This window comes from Balaenoptera borealis, assembly GCF_965194805.1.
Source record: "Balaenoptera borealis genome assembly, chromosome: 2".
Taxonomy (NCBI): Eukaryota; Metazoa; Chordata; class Mammalia; order Artiodactyla; family Balaenopteridae; genus Balaenoptera; species Balaenoptera borealis.
Window position 1 is genome coordinate 96,282,013 of NC_138867.1, and position 23,474 is coordinate 96,305,486.

A 23,474-nucleotide genomic window follows, 5' to 3' on the forward strand; every position below is an offset into this window, starting at 1 on the left:
TTAGCAAACTTAGAAGGGAAATTTCTAAATTTAGTAAAACTACTGTAAACTGTCTACAGGATACCTTGAAAGCATTCCTAGAGAAAAGGAACAAAACAAGAATGCCTATTATGACCACTTCTATTCAGCACCGTACTGGAGGTCCGTACTGGAGGTCCCCGCATATGTAATTAGACAAGAAAAAGAAAGAAAAGAAAAGGTGTGAGGTATAGAAAGAAGAATCTGTCCTGACTTGCAGATGATACAATTATATACACAGAAAATCCAAATGAATATACAAATTACTGGAATTGACAAGAGAATTTAGCAAAATTGCTGAATAGAAGAATCAATTTAAAAGTTGTATTTCCACGTACTAGCAACAAATAAAAAATTTAAAGATTATAATAGCATCAAAAATATAAAGAAAACAATATTAATTTAACATGGGACTTCCTTGGTGGCACAGTGGTTAAGAATCTGCCTGCCAATGCAGGGGACACAGGTTCAAGCCCTGGTCCGGGAAGATCCCACATGCTGTGGAGAAACTAAGCCCATGTGCCACAACTACTGAGCCTGCACTCTAGAGCCTCCGAGCCACAACTACTGAGCTCACGAGCCACAGCTACTGAAGCCCGCGTACCTAGAGCCTGTGCTCTGCAACAGGAGAAGCCACTGCAATGAGAGGCCCGTGCACCACAACGAAGAGTAGCCCCCACTCGCCACAACTAGAGAAAGCCCGCGCGCAGCAATGAAGACCCAACACAGCCATAAATAAATAAATAAATAAATTTTAAAAAAGATTAATTTAACAAAAATACACAGAATACTTCTATGAAGAAAATTACAAAACTTTATCAAAAGATTTAAGGAAGACCACAGCAATGGAAAGATAGGTTCATTCAATGGAAAATGCACTATTATAAAGAAGAAATTGTTCACACACCAAATACAATTCCAATCAAAATCCTAACAGATTTATTTTGTTTTGTTGAAACTTGTGCTAACTCTAAACTTTGTATAAAAATACAAAGGACAGATGACAGCCAAAATCTTGAAGAACAAGGTATAAACACTTGTTTTACCAATATTAAGAATTTTAAAAGCTTTAGTAATTAAGATAATATGTTACGGGTGTATGAACAAACTGATCAATGGAATAAAACAGCCCAGAAACAGACTCAGGTAAATATGGGCATTTAATAGGTGAAAGACTTGGCATGGCAAATCAACAGAGAAAGATGAGTTTTTAAGGGGGAAGGGGAAACCTGGACACCTACCTTATCCCATATACAAAACTCAATTCAAGTAGAAGACAAAATCATACATATTTTAGAACATAGTATAGGAGAAGATATTCATGACCTCAGGATAGAGAAGTATTTTTTTAACAATACATAAAACACCAACAATAAGGGAAAAGACTGATATTTCACTAGGAGCAGAAAGATAAACACAAACTGTGAGAAGATATTTGAAATAGTTATAACCAAAGGATTAACCCCCTGAATATATAAAGGAACCCTTTTAACCAAAGCATCCAATTATTTTTTAAATGGGCAAAAAATGTGAACAAGGACTTCACAGAAGAGGAAATCCAAGTGGTAGATAAACCTGTGAGGAAAAAAATAACCTCATAGAAAAGCAAAGTAAGCAGCAATGAGGTATAATAGCATTTTCTTTAAAAATATACACATATATCTACAAAAATAACTGAAACACATCAAAATGCATAATGGAATTACGGGTGGATTTTATTCTGTGAACCATTATTTCTCAAATTCTTAAGTGTTGCTTTTACGACATTACAAACCCAGGAGATTTTCTGAAGTTTTAAAGTCTGACAACACGAATTTGGAACTTTCCATTGTTACTGGTGAAAGCACTGATTGATACAATTGCTTTAGAAAAGTTAGATGTCACCTAGTAAAGATGAAGATATACGTACTCTATCAGCAAACAATTCCAGTCCTAGATGTACTCTCAAGGGATGATACATATGTGCAACAGGACATAATACACAAAAATGTTCATAGTGGCTTTGTTTATAACAGCAAAAAACCTGGAACAATCCAAATGCCATCATAGTAGACAAGACACATAACTTCGGAATATTTATATGATGGACTACTATGCAGTAGTGGAAACTACAGCCATATGCATCAACATGGATGACAGCAAAACAAAGTCACAAAAGAATACGTGTACTACCTAATTCATTAAATAGAATATTCCATTAAACTTTATTTATGAAGGTTTACTTTTGCTTGATTTTTTTAGACATCTTTCAGGAACGTAAACATCAGTACTATTCAAAGTATGGTCCAATGACCATACTGAACTGTCAGTGGCTGATGAAGAGAGAAGCACATAAAGTGAGAGTAAGCATGCATAGAAAGTAAGCATTTGGAAAGGCTGATAGCAATTTGCTATTACCAAAACATTCAAGCACATGATTTTGTATTTACAAAATTATGAGTTTGTGATTACTTGGAAATTTTTTTTAAAGTAGTTTGAGAAGAACTAGTATACATAACTGGTAAAAAGAAAAAGAAAAATTATTTTCATTACAAGCAGAACATTGGTTATCTCTAGGGAAGAAATTCAGGGATGTGATCAGGAAAGGATACATAGAGCCTTTTATGGTGCTGACAATATTGCATTTCTTAACCTGAGCATTGGTTATTATGAGTATGTGCTTTATAATTTTATTTCTCTTTAAATTGTACATGTTTAATACCCTCTTCTGTATTATCACAAATTTCACAATTTTTAAAAGTTTAAAAATTTGTTATAAACAATACCAATTCTTTAAAAATATATACATTTATCTATGGAAAAACTGAAATACATCAAAGCAGATGGTGGATTATTGGCAGATTTTACTCTTCGAACCATTATTTCTCAAATTCTTGCGTTGTCTTCTCTTTGTAAGGTAGTAGCAGTCACTAGTAATTACCAGCACTAAAAACAGATTATGCCAGGCCTAATATATGTTGATTTCAGCAAGGAATGTAATCATTCTAATGATGCTATCTTATGGATAAAATAGAGAAATGCAGACAAAAATAGCACATTTGGTGGTTTAGGGATAACATCCCTATATTTTCCTCCAGAATTTGCAAACAACTGAGATGGAGAAGTTATTCAGGAGATCAAACATCACCTATACTAGTAACAAAGTTAAAGAAAATGTTTTTTGATCTGTACCGAGGAGTCCACACCCCTGAATTAGGGATTAATTCACTCAATTGCTGGCCTAGCTAGACAACTATGCACCACTCCCCACACCTGGAGAGGACAAAGTGAAATTCCATGGGGAACAAGTCTTTCGATCTATATGTTTTCTTCTTCCTCTAGCATCCTATAAAGGTCTTAGAGCCTTCAAGTCCGTTCTGCTTCATGACTTGCTTAACATTAGTTTCTTACATAGCTATCCTGTCTCCCCCGACAATTATGTCCCTGGAGGTCAGATTATCTTACTCATTTTTGAAACTTCTAGCAGACTATTATGTACATGATAGACTTTCATATTTGTTACATACTATTTAAGAGCCCATATGAGTTGAGGCTACACTAAGAACTTTAAGAACTAAAGAAAGAACAAGTGATTAAATTGGACCAATGACAAAAATATAGCTATTATTTATTAAGGGCTTGTATATGATAGGCACTGACCCTAAGTGTTTTATGAACATCTCATTATAGTAGATATTACCTTAGTAATAAATGAAGAAACAGAAATGCCAAGTTAACAAAATCATTTGCATGAGGTCACACGACCATGATCTGAACTTGACTATGACTCCAAAGCCAAAGCACTGAACTGCTATTTTTTTAATTTAAAAAATTTATTTATTTATTTTTGGCTGTGATAGGTCTTCATTGCAGTGTGCGGGCTTCTCACTGCGGTGTCTTGTTGCGGAGCACGCGCTCTAGGCGCCTGAGCTCAGTCTCAGTAGTTGTGGCTCACGGGCTTAGCTGCTCTGTGGCATGTGGGAGGTGGATTCTTAACCACTGTGTCACCAGGGAAGCCCCTGAACTGCTACTGAGGTATACTGAAATCAAGATTGCTAAGTCTTTGAAGATCTATCCTTAAGTGGTGTTTGTAGGTAAATTACTGCATAGTGGTTGAGAAAGAGGGGTCTGGAGCCAGACTGCCATGGTTCATATTCCAGATTTTGCTAATTACTAACTGTGATATAGGCAGGTTTCTTAACCTCTCTAGGCCTCCCTTTCCTCATCTGTAAAATGGGAATAATATCCTTACTTCATAGGATTATTGCAAAGATGAAACGTGTCAATACAAGCAAAAGACTTATCACAGCAGCTGGCACAAGCAAAGCATTCAATAAACGTTAACCCATTGGGTTGGCCAAAAATTTCGTTTGGTTAATGAATACGTTGTTCAATTTAGTTCCTGGTGAAAATGAAAAGTGTCTTTTTACTTAAAACCAAACGAACTTTTTGGCCAGCCCAATATATTATTGTTATTTCTCTGCTACTTTTGTACTTGTGCCTAGGAACCAGAACGTCCCCCATAACACTATAAAGGGGGAACAAAGTTGAGTAAACTTGGCATTATACAACCAAAGGTTAATTTACCTAAAAACTAAGAGCTTTTAAGGGAATTGAAGGCTTAACTTCCTTTCACTGAAACTTTCAGTAAGAAAAGGAAAAGTAAGGTTAAAAGTGAGGTGTTTACAGGTTGTATTTCTCTTCTTTAACTTTCTTTCTTGGTCAGTCCCTGAGATGTTCCAATGAAATATCAAATAAATTATCACTTTCTTGCTACAAAACTATACTCCAAGCTGCAAGTTGATAAGGAGCTTCAAAAAGGTTTAAATCTTGACAGAAATAAGTGAAGTCAGTTTGTTGAAAGATTTTTTTATTCTACAAGAATTGATTGGTACAATCCTGCAGAACCAACATTTTTAATTTAGAGAAATTTTTCTTTTCAAAAGTAAATGAAAACTCCCTTTGAATAATTTATATATCAATTTGTTTAATTCTTGAAAACAATAGTCATAGGGTCTGCTTTGTCCTATTTAACCATAAATGTTATACATTTACAAACTGAAGCAAAAATGGATAGTACAGAGATTTAAATGAAATCTTTCAAAGAATAAAATTGCTTTTCAGTCCACTGTGTTTTCAAAGATGATTATCATCAAGCCAGGATGAAAGCTGTGAACCCCAAACCATTTGTTTCTTTAATAAAAAATGAATATTTAGATTATTAGCAAAGTAATATCTTAAAATGTATCTTCACACAGTTGGAATTTTAGTATAAACTTGTATATCAAGTCCCTTTCCATTATTTATTCTACTTTAAAAATATATACAGCTAATGATGTTTAAATATGTATTCTGAGCCGTAAGTCCAAACGTAAATATTTGGGAAATTCAAACTGTTGCAACAAGTTATGAAAGGATTAAAGAAAAAAGATGAGCTACAAATTATATAGGGGAAGGAAGAAAAAAGTTCTTACTTAATATTCATGTCTAGGTAGATATGTATTTTCTAATTTTTATATACATATCTAGTTGAGTATAGGCAAGCCATCAAACTTTAACCAGTTACAAACAGACTAGACTAAGTCAGTACTATTTTCTACAACAGGTAACAGTGGTGATTTAAAAAATTTTAATATATCTCAATAGTTTCACCGCAAGTTTATCTGTGGTAATAGTCTTTAAATATCATGAAGTTTTGATAGGCACAGATTAAATAACTGCATTATCTATGCCAAACTCGGCACACTGATGATACCCAGCTCTGCTGAATTATGGTGTAACTATCTGAATACAACAGAGCAGACAGGCAACCAGAAAAGGACATTTAACATACTCCCATGTTTATCACTTTAACATTAGTGTTTAAAATTTGCAAATCTAGAGGGACACCTAAAAAGCTACAGGACAACTCCAATACAAGAACCCCAATAGATAAATCTGCAGAACCTTAAACTTCAGTTCTTAATCCACTGGTAAATATTGTTGAAGGAGTAGCTATTTGGTCTTCAAAAATTTTAGAATTAAAAGTCTGAAAATACGTTCATCCCTTGCTACACTGTAGCACTTGAAATCAGCAAGCAGGACAACCTGAATTCATTTTGCTCTTACATGCAGCAGTGTGTATGCATCTTAAGACAGCTTAGAATTAAGAGTTAACTTGTAGTCAGTAGTGGTAAGTGACTAGAATTGCTATCCAATCAGTATTCTGTGGTACCACGTATCAAAGTCCTAACAACATGACAGTCACGTTCAGCACTCATCACTTTTAGGTGGGGGATAGAAGCATGGCAAAAAGCAGTTGCAATTTTTTTTTTTCTTAACAGCATAAAAGCTTTAAACACATACAATTTTGCATCATCTTGTATTCTATTCTAGAATACTTGGACTCTTATTTCAATCAGCTCAATCTATGCAAGTTATAAAACACAAACACAGTCTAAACCCTATAGTCTACAGAAAATGCACTAATACTCGTTAAATGCAGTGCAATCAATGAAGATTATCAAATAAGAAACACACACACGGCATTCTAAATTTTTAAATCATCTTAGGGCTGCTAACCAGAGATTGTACAAATTACATGTGCAAGACAAAAAAACAAAAAAAAAAAGAAAGAAAAAAACCAAAGTAACTAACTTCTCACTGCATCACACCCACTAGGATAAAATGTATGGCACTTTTATAATACTATATTACAACTCTCAATTTAAGCTGGGAGTGACTCAGACATTAAAGCCACATATGAGTAAGAACTAGCCAATTCAAATGTTTAAAATGAAACAGATCACCTTTTTTCTTTGTAAAAGCACTGAAAATGTAATATGTGCAGATAACTCACTAAAAGTCTTCTCATTTCATTTGCCCCCCATTGTAGTGTCTTAAATTATTCTGTAATTATTCTACCTGTTACAACAGTCTGACATTTAAGGCCTGTGTAAACTCTATTATGTTATTGAAACATACTATTTCCTGTGTGGTAAAAATGTCTTTATGAAAAAAAATAACATATCTGGTTATAGATCATAGAATAAACCCAAACAATAAAAATGACATTTTCCAAGCTACTGAGAAATAAATTAAACCATGATGTATCAATTTAAAATTATATCAATATTAACTAACTAACATTTCTATGGTAGATTTTTTTCCTCATAAAATTAAACAGTGCAGAATAGGGCTTGGGCTACAGCTAATCACATTTGGTTTTCTTAAAAACAAAACTTTATTTCCTATAAACAACTGAAAGGTAATTTTCTTCCTCCACAACCCATGTAGACATTAAATTGAAGGTTTTAAAAATCTCCACTACTTACAAGAAAAGTATTTTTAAATGGCTAAAAGGAACCAAAATACCAAATCGAAATACTTTAGTGTGCGAAGAGCAGACAGAAACAACCAAGAAAAGAGTAGATCATTGTGTTGAATATTTATGAATAGCCCAAAATAGTCCCAAAGTTTTTCTACCTTTACAAATAAAAAAAGGTGTCCTTTCCACAGCTTGGGGATATGCATCGTACATCCCTCCACAACAAGCGTATGAGTAAGATTCTAAAAATGTTGCCAATATTAAGTTCTTCGGTACCTAAAATTAATTAGAGGACAGCAATATTACAGCGGCAATGGTGGATCAATTCTCAAAACGTAGTTACGATCCAACACGAGTTGTCGTGGTTCTTTTATCCGAGAAAAAGCTTTTCAGAAGAAATACCTGCCCTATGCTCACCACCAGAAGAATGAGGGCTTCTCCTACTGACCAATAGGCCACTCTTGTATTTAGATCCTCAGCTCGGCTTCGGCCTTGAGCCTCTCTCAAACGGAAATGAGTCTGATAGTCAATGACAGATTTCAGAGCTTCGTGAATTGAAACACAGGCAGATTCCATCTAAAGAGAAAGATTTTCAGTTAGTATGTTTTAATACTTTCTGTACAATCCATCTAGCATATTCATCTTTTCTTTTAATTTGATCTCAATTCCTCACCTGACTAACATTCTACTAAACTGGCACTCATTCATTCACTCATTCGTGTGAATGGTCCTGGCAAAGCAACGCTTCCACACATTCTCACTAGGATGACTGGTAAGGCTAGAGATCCCATGAAGCAGCTGCTTGCCCCAAACTGGAACATCCCAACTGTGGCATCTGTTAAGGTGGGAGACGGAACATGAAGCTAACAGTAGGAGAAATACTAAGCAGTTAAGGTTGGTAGCTACCGAATTTCAAGGCCAGGTTTCTTATAGAGGAAAAATTAGGAAGGGAATGGCAGGTCAGTAAATTTGACCAATTGTAAGAATATGAATCAAAGTCCAAATATATACAAAAACAAATGAAATATGGCATAAAAGTAGATTGTTAGTCAAAGTTATTTCAACTATCTTAAAAGCAGTTGAAACTGAAAAGTGATAGGTCAGAGTAGTAATTTTTTTTTCCACGTTTACCATTTTGCTAAATAAGTCTTCTTCCTCATTCCAGTCAACAAAACCAATATATATGTGCTCAATAGGACATAAGTTTCATTTTCACTGTGTAATGAGTTTGTAGGCCTTCATCTGATGACACCATACCTTTTTCTAAATTACACTAACTGCTTTGCGGTAGGTTAAGAGTGTAATTTTTTTTGTTGTATACGAGTTTAATGTTTTTCTACTGCTAAAAACTTAATCCTGGTGATGAAATATATGCTTTATTATATTATACTTATTTTACATCACAAACCATGTATTAGGTATTTTTTTCAATATTTGTTTGTTGTAATTTTAATAATAGACATTAGAAAATAATTTAAACACTTAATAAAGTTCTACCAAAGTAAGTATGAAAGGAATAGTTATAAAAATATTTCATTAAAAGTTCCTTTAAAAAGTACGAGAGATGAAGACTGGCGCCCCTCACTGCCACCCGCACTGGGCCTGCAGCAGCTCTTCTGTCCTGTGCTGTGGACTCCACACAAGAAACAGTGTTTTCTTTGCTGCTTTAACAGTGGAATTAGATGTTAAGTATGTTGACATCGGTGCCCACTATCCTGGTGAGGTAAGGAACAAAAAGATCTTGGAATGAGGAGACCTACAAGATGGCAGAGGAGTAAGACGCGGAGATCACCTTCCTCCCCACAAATACATCAAAAATACATCTACATGTGGAACAACTCCTACAGAACACCTACTGAATGCCTGCAGAAGACCTCAGACTTCCCAAAAGACAAGAAACTCCCCACGTACCTGGGTAGGGCAAAAGAAAAAAGAAAAAACAGAGACAAAAGAATAGGGATGGGACCTATACCTCTGGGAGGGAGCTGTGAAGGAGGAAAAGTTTCCACACACTAGGAAGCCCCTTCACTGGTGGGGACAGCATGGGGGGAAGCTTCGGAGCCACGGAGGAGAGCGCAGCAACAGGGGTGCAGAGGGCAAAGCGGAGAGATTGCCACACAGAGGATCAGTGCCGGCCAGCACTCACCAGCCTGAGAGGCTTGTCTGCTCACCCGCCAGGGCGGGTGGGGGCTGGGAGCTGAGACTCAGGCTTCGGAGGTCAGACCCCAGGGAGAGGACTGGGGTTGGCTGCGTGAACACAGCCTGAAGGGGGCTAGTGCGCCACAGCTAGCTGGGAGGGAGTCCAGGAAAAAGTCTGGAGCTGCCAGAGAGGCAAGAGACCATTGTTGCGGGGTGTACAAGGAGATGGGATTCAGAGCGCCGCCTAAACGAGCTTCAGAGACGGGTGTGAGCCGCGGCTATCAGCTTGGACCCCAGAGATGGGCATGAGACGCTAAGGGTGCTGCTGCAGCCACCAAGAAGTCTGTGTGCAAGCACAGGTCACTATCCACACTGCCCCTCTTGGGAGGCTGTGCAGCCCGCCACTGCCAGGGTCCCGTGATCCAGGAACAACTTCCCCGGGAGAACACATGGCCTGCCTCAGGCAGCTGCAATGTTACACTGGCCTCTGCCGCTGCAGGCTTGTCCTGCAAACCAATTATGACTACCATACCCCTCCCTCTCCCCAGCCTGAATGAGCAAGACAGCCCTAATCAGCTGCTGCTTTAACCCCGTCCTGTCTGGGCGGGAACAGACACCGGAGGGCAACCTACACACAGAGGCGGGGCCAAAACCAAAGCTAAACCCCAGGAGCTGTTCGAACAAAGAAGAGAAAGGGAAATTTCTCTGTGCAGCCTCAGGAGCAGCATATTAAATCGCCACAATCAACTTGATGTACCCTGCATCTGTGGAATATCTGAATAGACAATGAATGTTCTCAAAATTGAGGCGGTGGACCTTGGGAGCAACTGTAGACTTGGGGTTTGCTTTCTGTGTCTGATTTGTTTTTGGTTTTATCTTTACATTAGCTTTAGTGCTTGTTATCACTGCTGGATCTGTTTATAGGTTTGGTTGCTCTCTTCCTTTTATTTATTTTTATTAATTTTTTAAATTTAATTTTATTTTTATACCTTTTTTTCTCTTTTTCTGAGGGTGTATGTGTATGCTTCTTTGTGTGACTTCGTCTATTTAGGTTTGCTTTTACCATTTGGTTTGAGGTTCTATCTGTTAGGTTTTTCTCTCTTCCTTTTCTTCCGAGCTGTGTGGCTGCCAGGGTCTTGGTGCTCTGGCCGGGTGTCAGGCCTGAGCCTCCGAGGTGGGAGAGCTGAGTCCAGGACGCTGGACCACCAGAGACCTCCTAGCCCCACGTAATACCAATCGGCGAGAGCTCTCCCAGAGATGTCCGTCTCAACACTAAGACCCAGGTCCACCCAACGGCCAGCGAGCTCCAGTGCTGGACACCCCATGCCAAACAACTAGCAAGACAGGAACACAACACCACCCATTAGCAGAGAAGCTGCCTAAAGTCATACTAAGTTCACAGACACGCCAAAACATACCACTGGACACAGCCCTGCCCACCAAAAGATCCAGCCCCACCCACCAGAGCACACGCACCACTCCCCTCCACCAGGAAGTCTACAAAAGCCACTGAACCAACCTCACCCGCTGTGGGCAGACACCAAAAATAACGGGAACTACGGACCTGCAGCCTGCGAAAAGGAGACCCCAAACACAGTAAGTTAAACAAAATGAGAAGACAGAGAAATATGCAGCAGATGAAGGAGCAAGGTAAAAACCCACCAGACCAAACAAATGAAGAGGAAATAGGCAGCCTACCTGAAAAAGAATTCAGAGTAATGATAGTAAAGATGATCCAAAATCTTGGCAACAGAATGGAGAAAATATAAGAAACGTTTAATGAGGACCTAGAAGAACTAAAGAGCAAGCAAACAATGATGAGGAACACAATAAATGAAATTAAAAATATTCTAGAAGGAATCAATACCAGAATAACTGAGGCAGAAGGACGGATAAGTGACCTGGAAGATAAAGTAGTGGAAGTAACTGCCGCAGAGCAGAATAAAGAAAAAAGAATGAAAAGAATTGAGGACAGTCTCAGAGACCTCTGGGATAACATTAAACACACCAACATTGGAATTATAGGGGTCCCAGAAGAAGAAGAGAAAAAGAAAGGGTCTGAGAAAATATTTGAAGGGATTATAGTCGAAAACTTTCCTAACATTGGAAAGGAAATAGTCAAACAAGTCCAGGAAGCACAGAGAGTCCCATACAGGGTAAATACAAGGAGAAACACGCCAAAACATATATTAATCCAACTAACGAAAATTAAACACAAAGAAAAATTATTAAAAGCAGCAAGGGAAAAGCAACAAATAACATACAAGGGAATCCCCATAAGGTTAACAGCTGATCTTTCAGCACAAGCTCTGCAAGCCAGAAGGGAGTGGCAGGACATATTTAAAGTGATGAAAAGGAAAAACCTACAACCAAGATTACTCTACCCAGCAAGGATCTCATTCAGATTCGAAGGAGAAATTAAAACCTTTACAGACAAGCAAAAGCTAAGAGAATTCAGCACCACCAAACCAGCTTTACAACAAATGCTAAAGGAACTTCTCTAGGCAGGAAACACAACAGAAGGAAAAGACCTACAAAAAGAAACCCAAAACAATCAAGAAAATGACGATAGGAACATACGTATCGATAATTACCTTAAATGTAAATGGATTAAATGCCCCAACCAAAAGACACAGACTGGCTGAATGGACACAAAAACAAAACCCATATATATGCTGTCTACAAGAGACTCACTTCAGACCTAGGAACACATACAGACTGAAAGTGAGGGGATGGAAAAAGATATTCCATGCAAATGGAAATCAAAAGAAAGTTGGACTAGCAATTCTCATATCAGACAAAAATAGACTTTAAAATAAAGACTATTACAAGAGACAAAAATGGACACTACGTAACAATCAAGGGATCAATCCAAGAAGATATAACAACTGTAAATATTTATGCACCCAACACAGGAGCACCTCAATACATAAGGCAAATGCTAACAACCATAAAAGGGGAAATTGACAGTAACTACAAATCGACAGTAACTACAAATTACTGTAACTACTACAATAATAGTAGGGGACTTTACACCCCATTTTCACCAATGGACAGATCATCCAAAATGAAAATAAGGAAACACAGCTTTAAATGAAACATTAGACCAGATGGACATAACTGACATTTATAGGACATTCCATCCAAAAACGACAGAATATACTTTCTTCTAAGTGCTCATGGAACATTCTCCAGGATAGATCATATCTTGGGTGACAAATCAGGGCTTGGTAAATTTAAGAAAACTGAAATCGTATCAAGTATCTTTTCCGACCACACGCTATGAGACTACATATCAATTACAGGACAAAAACTGTAAAAAGTACAAACACATGGAGGCTAAACAATACACTACTAAATAACCAAGAAATCACTGAAGAAATCAAAGGGGAAATCAAAAAATACCTAGAAACAAATGACAATGAAAACACGATGACCCAAAACCTATGGGATGCAGCAAAAGCAGTTCTAAGAGGGAAGTTTATAGCTATACAAGCCTACCTCAAGAAACAAGAAACATCTCCAATAAACAACCTAACCTTACACCTAAAGCAGTTAGAGAAAGAAGAACAGAAAACGCCCAGAGTTAGCAGAAGGAAAGAAATCATAAAGATCAGATCAGAAATAAATGAAAAAGAAATGAAGGAAATAGCAAAGATCAATAAAAGTAAAAGCTGGTTCTTTGAGAAGATAAACAAAATTGATAAACCATTAGCCAGACTCATCAAGAAAAAAAGGGAGAAGGCTCAAATCAACAGAATGAGAAATGAAAAAAGAAGTAACACCGGACTCTGCAGAAACACAAAGGATCATGAGAGACTACTACAAGCAAGTACATGCCAATAAAATGGACAACGTGGAAGAAATGGACAAATTCTTAGAAAAATACAACCTTCCAAGACTGAACCAGGAAGAAACAGAAAATATGAACAGACCAATCACAAGCACTGAAATTGAAACTGTGATTAAAAATCTTCCAACAAACAAAAGCCCAGGACCAGATGGCTTCACAGGTGAATTCTATCAAACATTTAGAGAAGAGCTAACACCTATCCTTCTAAAACTCTTCCAAAATATAGCAGAGGGAGGAACACTCCCAAACTCATTCTACGAGGCCACCATCACCCTGATACCAAAACCAGACAAAGATGTCACAGAAAAAGAAAACTACAGACCAATATCACTGACGAACATAGATGCAAAAATCCTCAACAAAATAGTAGCAAACAGAATCCAACAGCACATTAAAAGGATCATACAAAATGATCAAGTGGGATTTATCCCAGAAGCACAAGGATTCTTCAGTATACACAAATCAATCAATGTGATACACCATATTAACAAATTGAAGAATAAAAACCATATGATCATCTCAATAGATGCACAAAAAGTTTTTGACAAAATTCAACACCCATTTATGATACAAACTCTCCAGAAAGTGGGCATAGAGGGAACCTACCTCAACATAATAAAGGCCATATATGAGAAACCCACAGCCAACATCGTTCTCAATGGTAAAAAACTGAAACCATTTCCTCTAAGATCAGGAACAAGAAAAGGTTGCCCAATCTCACCACTATTATTCAACATAGTTTCAGAAGTTTTAGCCACAGCAATCAAAGAAGAAAAAGAAATTAAAGGAATCCAAATCAGAAAAGAAGAAGTGAAACTGTCACTGTTTGCAGATGACATGACACTATACATAGAGAATCCTAAAGATGCTACCAGAAAACTACTAGAGCTAATCAATGAATTTGGTAAAGTAGCAAGATACAAAATTAACGCACAGAAATCTCTTTCATTCCTATACACTAATGACGAAAAATCTGAAAGAGAAATTAAGGAAACACTCCCATTTACCACTGCAACAAAAAGAATAAAATACCTAGGAATAAACCTACCTAGGGAGACAAAAGACCTGTATGCAGAAAACTATAAGACACTGATGAAAGAAATTAAAGGCGATAAAAACAGGTGGAGAGATATACCATGTTCTTGGATTGGAAGAATCGATACTGTGAAAATCACTATATTACCTAAAGCAATCTACAGATTCAATGCAATCCCTATCAAACTACCAATGGCATTTTTCATAGAACTAGAACAAAAAATTTCACCGTTTGTATGGAAACACAAAAGACCCCGGATAGCCAAAGCAATCTTGATAAAGAAAAATGGAGCTGGAGGAATCAGGTTCCCTGACTTTAGACTACACTATAAAGCTACAGTAATCAAGACAGTATGCTAGTGGCACAAAAACAGAAATATAGATCAACGGAACAGGATAGAAAGCCCAGATATAAACCCATGCACATATGGTTACCTTATCTTTGATAAAGGAGGCAAGGATATACAATGGAGAAAAGACAGCCTGTTCAATAAGCGGTGCTGGGAAAACTGGACAGCTACATGTAAAAGAATGAAATTAGAACACTTCCTAACACCAAACACAAAAATAAACTCAAAATGGATTAAAAACCTAAACGTAAGGCCAGACACTATAAAACTCTTAGAGGAAAACATAGCAGAACACTCTATGACATAAATCACAGCAACATCCTTTTTGACCCACCATCTAGAGAAATGGAAATTAAACCAAAAATAAACAAACAGGACCTAATGAAACTTAAAAGCTTTTGCACAGTAAAGGAAACCGTAAACAAGATGAAAAAACAACCCTCAGAATGGGAGAAAATATTTGCCAACGAAGCAACTGACAAAGGATTAATCTCCAAAATTTACAAGCAGCTCATGCAGCTCAATATCAAAAAACAAACAACCCAATCCAAAAATGGGCAGAAGACCTAAACAGACATTTCTCCAAAGAAGATATACAGATGGTCAACAAACACATGAAAGGATGCTCAACATCATTAATCATTAGAGAAACGCAACTCAAAACTACAATGAGGTATCACCTCACACCGGTCAGAATGGCCATCATCAAAAAATCTACAGACAATAAATGCTGGAGAGGGTGTGGAGAAAAGGGAACCCTCTTACACTGCTGGTGGGAATGTAAACTGATACAGCCACTATGGAGAACAGTATGGAGGTTCCTTAAAAAGCTAAAAATAGAACTACCATATGACCCAGCAACCCCACTACTGGGCATATACCCTGGGAAAACCATAACTCAAAAAGACACACATGTACTCCAATGTTCACTGCAGCACTATTTACAATAGCCAGGTCATGGAAACAACCTAAGTGTCCACTGACTGATAAATGGATAAAGAAGATGTGGTACATATATATAATGGAATATTACTCGGCCATAAAAAGGAACGAAATTGGACCATCTGTAGATATGGATGGCCCTGGAGTCTGTCATACAGAGTGAGTCAGTCAGAAAGAGAAAAATAAATATCGTATATTAATCGATATATTCCACGCATGTATGTGGAATCTAGAAAAATGGTACAGATGAACCTATTTCTAGGGCAGGAATAGAGATGCAGACGTAGAGAACAGACATGTGGACACAGCTGGGGTGGGGTTAGGGGGGGATGAACTGGGAGATTAGGTTCGACATAAATACACTACCATGTGTAAAACAGATAGCTAGTGGAAACCTGTGGTATAGCATAGGGAGCTCAGCTTGGTGCTCTGTGATGACCTAGAAGGGATGAGGGGTATGGGAGGGAGGTCCAAGAGGAGGGGATATATATATATATATATATATATATATATATATATATTTACACACACATACAGCTGATTCACTTCATTGTACAGCACAAATTAACACAACAATTAAAAAAAAGAATAGAATAAAATGTGATACAAATAAAGGAGATTAAGTGGTCCTAAAAGCATTTATCTACGTAGGTTTTTATCTATCTATCTATCTATCTTGGCTGCACCAGGTCTCAGTTGTGGCACGTGTGATCCTCGTTGCGACATGTGGGATCTTTTTTAGTTGTGGCATGCGGACTTCTTAGCTGTGATATGGCGTGCAGGCTTCTAAGTTGCGGCATGAGGGCTCCTCAGTTGCAGCATGCAAACTCTTAGTTGTGGCATGCATGCAGGATCTAGTTCCCTGACCAGGGATTGAACCCGGGCCCTCTGCATTGGGAGCATGAAGTCTTACCCACTGGACCACCAGGGAAGTCCCTGCTTAGGTTTTTAAAGCAAACTGTCTTACTTTACAAATTAAAATTTATTAAGGTTAAGTTATAAACAATGGCCCCAAAGAAAAATCTTTTTACAAAGTGCTGTTCACACATGATGCTAAAATAAAGAGAACATTTCTAAAAATAAGAACATTTGAACACATCTTATTAATGCTTACAATAGGTTTATGAATTAAGGCTCTTACACATTCTTAAAAACTGCCTCTATCACTACATGATTTTGGCCAAGAGACTACCTGGAACCTGGAAACAATGAAATCCAATTTAAGGTTTTAACAAGAAGGTGATAAATAATTCCTTTGAATACCGAACTATCTTTTAGACATACTCTAAGCTCAAAATGTATCTGAACTAGAAATAAAACAGCCCTTCTCATCACTTGAGCAGTATTTGTTCACTGACTCTAAATTTCTTTTGCTATCTTTCCCTCATTAAGCTATTCTTCAAAATAAAACCCAATTTAGCTACCTTAACTATTTTTGTTAGATGACTTACTATTAATCTTTACTACTTTACCTTCAGTTACAGCAAAAGTTACTGTAACAGCAGTTTGAGCAACATTAAATACTGGTATAAAAGTATATATATATTAAGGCATCATTTTTGCTTCCAGTTATACCAACCTGCTAAGTTATGGTAGCAACATTCCTCCATGATTTACAGAAAATGCTTCATAATGCTGGAGTACTGTTTAGACTTTTAAGCTTCCTTTGCCATTGATGTTTCTACCTAAGTGATCCCCCTATTTTAATGTCTATTTTCTTTCCATAAAATCCTTTAACACTGGTCTTCACTAAAAAAGTCTGAAGTTCTCTGTGAAATGCCTAATCTACTGTAAGAGTTAAGATAGTTCTTAAAGGTTGCGTTAAAGTCACAAAATCTGTGTTCCATCAATGAGTTAATGGATATTAAATTATGCTTTTTTTCCCTTTAAACATATCAATGTTGTGTTACTGATTTTTTTACCTGGGTAAGAGCACTGACTCGGTTCTCACTAGGAAACAAAGGTGGGTCTTCTCCAACTTGAAAATCAAAATACACGGTTTTATGTGTGAAAGTAGAAAATTCATTGCTGAAGCAAAATTTATATGTCCCATTTTTGGAGGCTGTGAAGGTAAAACTATCATACTGTTTCTTCATCTCTTTGTATAACACATTACCATCAGGATCTTCTAATCGACAATCTACATCATAGTGACCACCAGTAATCACCTACAAAAGAGAAAAAAACAAAAAATGAAGAGATCACTGCAACTAACAAGTTTGAGAAATCAACCAGGTTTCCTGTTAAAATGGCTATAAGGTTTTTTTACCATCACAGGCAATTTTACATTTCTTGATTTCTACCAGTGGATGGAACTTGGGAGGCAGATTTCAGTTCAACTAAAGTTTTACAGAAACTGAACAAATTTCCTCATGACAGGAGAGAGGGAACTAACCAACAAGCCAGACAACTGTTCTAGTTACTATAGGCCTCTTACATCACTTAATTCTCCCAACAACCCTACAAGACAGTATTTTTCCCTCAATTTGACAAACTGAGAAACTGAGTTAAAATAAGTAACCTACCCAAGATTTTTCACCTAGTAAGAGGTTGAATGCCAGATTCATATTCTTGACCCTTAAGCTTACTGCCATGTAATATTTTCCTTCCCCAAATTTTTTCATCTAGTTTCCTATTAGCATCATCCAAGCACTCTCAGATAGTACAGTGAAGCACTTAAGTAGGTCAGTCCTTAGCCTAACACCCCATGCATACTTCTTTTATAGAACTTAAACTCATTTTACTGCCAAATTACAAACAGACTATGTTTAAGTTCTTTTATAGGTCAGTTATATGGAATTTGATACATACTTTGTTTTGAATTACATTTTGAACAGAACAGACTTGTGGCCTGTTCCAAGATTATATCATTATTTACAAACTTGTTTCCAAGAGAAACATAAATGATTAAACTACATTGTTTTAACCCCTGTGATTAAAGCAAAACCGAAACAGAACAACACGAAAGCAAATAAATGTTTTGTTCATCTGCACAGTCTGTGTTTAAGGGAAAGCATATGAAAGGAAAGCCAGGGGTAGGTGAAAAGCTTCTGAAGAGGATTTTGGAGCTATTTTCAAAGGCTTATGTTTAATCAGTTACAATTTGAGCCATTTGAGTTATACAAATAAAGAGAAGAGGGAGACATTTTTCCTGAGGTTACTTGGCAAGCATAAGAGAGGAAGAAGGAGAAGGATTAAAGAGGAGAAAAAACTCCTTATATGAGAAAACACTGACTGGGAAAAAGAGGGAGAGGAGACAGGAGAAGAAACATAGGGTGCCTGTATCCACCTGAGGTAATGAGGAAGAGACATTGGGTTTGGGGGTTTCCAACCACCATGAGATATATTTTCAAGCTTGAACCCTCTGGGTTAGCATAATTTTGACATTCTACATTTGTGGAACACAAAGATCAAACTTTGGACTTCAGAGAAGATTGATTATTTATATGACCTTTTGTCACTAAAGAGATACGATAAATAACTGAACTATGTTAAAAGATCATTTTGATAATTAAATGAAATATAACTAGGCACTTAGGAAACCGTAAAATACGCAAATATTAACATACAGATATAACGTTTGACATAAAAACAGTGTCTTATCAATTGGGCATTTACCCCTCCCCACCAAAAGTCGACAACCTTTCTTCTAGGTGAAATAATGACTTCACTTTATATACCCAATTATTCATACTTAACCATAGTACTTTGAATAATCAAAACATACATACAAACAAAAATACAGAACCAGAACTGATCATCATGCCACTTTTCTTCTATCAAACTTTAAAACAAATAATCTTACTTCAGATAAAAATAGCCCTTACAACCTATCTGGTCACGTAAGAAAGAAACTGGGGATCATCTCAAATTATGCGTCTACCTGTCCAGTTAGTCACAGAAACCTCTCGATACTATTGCCTCTCTCAGATTCACCCCATCTCTTCCATTCCCAATCCACAATCCAGACGGAACTAGTGGCTCAACTTCCTAAAAGGTCTTCCCATAATCCAATCTCTCCTGCCTCTAATGCAGGGTCTCTTAACCTCAGGTATTAGATGGTCTGGGGCTGGGTAAGTCTTCCTCTCGGGGGGGCTGTGTTGCCCTGCGCACTGTCGCATATTTACCAGCATCTGCAGTCTCTAACCGCTAGATGACAGCAACACCTCCCTCCCCACATGTCTCAAAACCTTCTGATAATTCCTGTGGCCTACAGAAAAATCCAAACCTGTTAACAACAGCATACCACACCCCTGTACCTCCTCAAGGAAGTCTCAGCACCTTTTACACCCTTTCTCACTCTATGTTGCAAAAATACCAGAATGCCAGAAATTCTCTGAACAAGTCTCTGCTCTACATCTGCACTAATAGTGACAAATTACACGGGGTTTGTTTGCTGAAGAAGAATCACAGGACCCAAAATGACTATACTTATAAATCTACAGTTTATGAGAGAGAGAGAGAATACAATATAAACCATCACAGCCAAAAGCTGTCTCACAGCAAGAGGACAGAAGAGATCAGGTATGGGCTCCTTTGTTCTCCCTCTGTGAGGGATGTGGCCAGAAATATACCCTCTCAGATCTGGAACCACCCAAGTGCGCAAGGAACACCTTGGAATCAGTGAGCCCAAAGTAGAGTCTTGGCTGGGTTTTTTTATATTTTGCTTTTCACATAAGCGTATTTCTGCCATGTAACTATTCTCAGTAGCAGACTCTCCAGGGGTCTCACTGAGACCAGGTACAAATCATCAATCTCACTATCATCAATGAACAATGCTGACAAACTGGCACAAACCTCCCCCCTAAAGCCCTCAGACCCACAGTTACAAAGCAACACTATGATTCAGTATTTTCAGTGCCGACTCAGGTTAATTTTCAGGCTTGCTGGAATTAAGTCTCACAAACATAACATATCTGCTGAGGAAGTCCCTCCCCCGTCTGCCACCCTGTAGAGTAACTTCTATTTATCCCTCTAGACTCAGCTCATACATCAGACCCTCAGCTAAATTTCCCCTGATGATCCTCCGTCTTCAGCCAGCACTGTACCTAGTGTGTACTTTCATTATTGCATTTAACATTACATGACTATGTGTCTATGTAAGGTCTCTGAGGTCAAGTTCAGCCTTATTTGTCTTTGGGAGGTAGTAAAATAAAGTGGTTAAGAGCTTAACCTGGGAGGGAGGGAGACACAAGAGGGAAGAGATATGGGGATATATGTATACGTATAGCTGATTCACTTTGTTATAAAGCAGAAACTAACACACCACTGTAAAGCAATTATACTCCAATAAAGATGTTAAAAAAAAAAAAACTGCATACTGATTCTGCTACCTGTTACATTTTGTAACCTTGGGTCTCAACTTACCGAAGCCTCAGTTTCTTCATCAGTAAAAAAAATAATAAAAACTCTCTAATAAACCCATCTCATATCGAGTTGCCCTGAGAATTAAGTAATACACCTGAAACGCTTGCTATACTGTCTGCCACATAATAAACAGTAATTTTTTAGCCCGCAATAGTAGTAGAGTAGTACTCTCACCAACAAGCACAGCATCTGCACGTAGAAGTCAAGAAATGTTTGTTAAATTCAAACAAATAAAATTTTCACTGACACTTTATATTACAATTCTTGCTATCATCTTTTCTGTCCCCTGGTCCTAACCCATGAAGTTAAGCAAGCCTAAGAGCCATCCTTGGCCTCCCTCCCTCACTCGCTGTAGCCAAATCATCACCAAGTTCTGTTGCTTTTACCTAAAAAGTATTTCTCATCCTTTCACTTTTCTCCTTCCCCAGTGCTACCACCCTAGTCTCAGCCTGGACCACTACAATAGCCTCCTAATCAGTCTTCCATATCTACTTGGCAATACTCCTTAATACCTTCTCTACCTGCACAAGTTAATATCTGTACAGCTACCAAGAATACTTAGAACTTGTCACTGCACTGCTTACAACCCTATGATGGCTTCTCATACTCTTAAGAAAAACTAAAATCCTTTACCCGGCCAGCTGGGCACTACATGGTCTGGCCCCTGCTGACCTCCCTTCTTCTGGCTCCTTATTCCCAGCTACAGTGGACCTCTCTGTGTTCTTCAAATTCCCAGTCACTGTTACCACAGTGACCTTGCCAAGGCCATTCCCTCTTCCCCCTCACCAAAGCATTTACAACTCATCTTTTCCAGTTCAGCATCAAATCACTTCCTAAAGGAAGCCTTCACAGATTCCAATGACCAGACCGTATATCACCTATTCTCTGCTCTTAAAGCACAATTGTGATGAATGAACAGGTACTAATTAAGAAAAGAACCGTAGGATAGGTAGGGAATCAAGAATGATGGCAGCGACCCTATCTATTTTGTTCACTTCTCTATCACCAGCACCTAGTACTCAATAGCTGTTCAAACATGTTAAGTCTACCAACAAAAAAAGAAACAGTAAAGACTGTTCTAACCAATTTAAGAAACTACGTTCTGTTAAATAGGCACTTTTATATAATCCCCCAAATGAAAAGGGGCCTCTCATTTATCACAGCAATTCCTTCTACAAATCCTTTGGCAGATGGTCATCTGGTCTGGAATAGAGCTCTTGCAACGACAGGGACCACATTAACCAATAATCCTAATATCGATGGAAAAACTGAAAAGCAATGGAGTTAGATACCGGCAGCACTTGAAATCTGATTAAAGTGGAGGTGCGGATTAGAGAGTGGTGGACTGACGTTGGGCACTATGGAACAGGAATACTTTTTTTTTTTTTAAAGGAAACTCTTAAAGAAAAAGTTCAAAATGAAGGACATTAGAGAAAAAACGGAAAAATCACAGCCACAGGAAGCATTTCTGGAATTTATATATCTTAACATCTGGTCTTAAATGTCTAATGCGCAAGGTTTCGGACAGGAAAGCCAAATGGCCTGCATCAGCTACCTAGGTGTGATTCCTGAATCAGCCAAAGAGTGAGAAAACAGCCTCGACCCTGGAACCGCGAGCTGGGGCCCGCGACCGCCTGAGCCCGTAGTACCTGGAACTCGAGAGTGCACTTGGTGCCCTGCGTGATGTCCTCGTAGAAACACTGCTTGGCATTGTCGGGCAGCTCGAACGTGATCTCAGAGGCGCCGCAGGGCCCCGGCACCAGCAACAGCAGCAACGCGAGCAGCCTACAGCCCCAACGGCCCGCGGCGGCAGCCCAGCGCTGCGCGGACCCCAGCCGGGGCATCCCGAAGCGGCGGCGGCGGCCTCAACCGAGCTGCGGGGGGACGCGGGGTCAGGTCTGCACGGACTCACGGCGCGCGGCAGGCCTCACCCCAAACGGCACCGCGAAGACGCACCGCAGAGTTGCTCCGAGCCCTGAGAGATTCGAGATGCGCAGCGAGTCGCTACTCACGGGGTAGGGACCAGGGCCTAGACGCCAGAACGAGCTGGGGAGCGGAGATAAAGACGGCAGAAAACAAGCGGAAAAGACTTGAGCTAGCCGGAAGCGGGGACAAGAGACGGGGGAAAGAGGCGGGGCCTGAGGCACCTGCTCCAGCGACCCGGATGTGCTCTCCCCCGGCCGCGGGGAGAGACGTTGGAGTGTGTACGTGGAAGCTCGCAAGGCGTCAGCTAGGCCTCCGACAGCGCCTGGGCCGAGAGGCGTGGCCAGTATGGTGAACGTGGCGGGGCGGGGCCAGGAGAAGGGGTGTGGCCTGTGGTAGGAGCTGCCAGTCCGTGAGTGTTTCTGCGAGAGCTGAACATAGGGGTACTCAGAGGGAGTGAGGAAGAGCCCATATTGCCCTAGAGGGCTAATCACCGGTGGTAGAGCGCTTTGCAATTTGCAGAGAGTTTTCTTGTAAATAATAAGTTTGGGGGGAAGCAGCT

The 23,474-nt window shown here is 38.7% G+C and overlaps 1 protein-coding gene across 2 annotated transcripts; it reads right to left on the minus strand.

Moving 5' to 3' along the window:
- Window positions 1-1,712: 1,712 nt before the first annotated feature.
- TMED7 (transmembrane p24 trafficking protein 7) lies at window positions 1,713-23,116 on the minus strand. Of its 2 annotated transcripts, XM_082378482.1 has the most exons (4): window positions 22,639-23,116; window positions 17,545-17,790; window positions 7,721-7,879; window positions 1,713-5,190 (listed from the first exon to the last, which is right to left on the minus strand). In XM_082378482.1, the coding sequence occupies exons 1-4, from the start codon at window positions 22,831-22,833 to the stop codon at window positions 5,134-5,136; spliced, it is 657 nt and encodes a 218-aa protein (XP_082234608.1). In that variant the 5' UTR covers window positions 22,834-23,116; the 3' UTR covers window positions 1,713-5,133. The 2 variants fall into 2 exon arrangements, with proteins under 2 accessions (XP_082234608.1, XP_082234607.1); XM_082378481.1 differs by having other exon boundaries at window positions 1,713-7,879; window positions 22,639-23,111.
- Window positions 23,117-23,474: the final 358 nt, after the last annotated feature.

What these genes read in the sequence shown, in the direction of transcription:
- TMED7 (XM_082378481.1), bottom strand. Translation starts at nt 22,833, where the DNA reads ATGCCCCGGCTGGGGTCCGCGCAGCGCTGGGCTGCCGCCGCGGGCCGT. An exon ending in AGTGCACTCTCGAGTTCCAG is followed by an intron (nt 17,791 to 22,638) that starts GTACTACGGGCT and finishes TCTCTTTTGTAG; the next exon opens with GTGATTACTGGTGGTCACTA. An exon ending in GAGTCAGTGCTCTTACCCAG is followed by an intron (nt 7,880 to 17,544) that starts GTAAAAAAATCA and finishes CTTTCTCTTTAG; the next exon opens with ATGGAATCTGCCTGTGTTTC.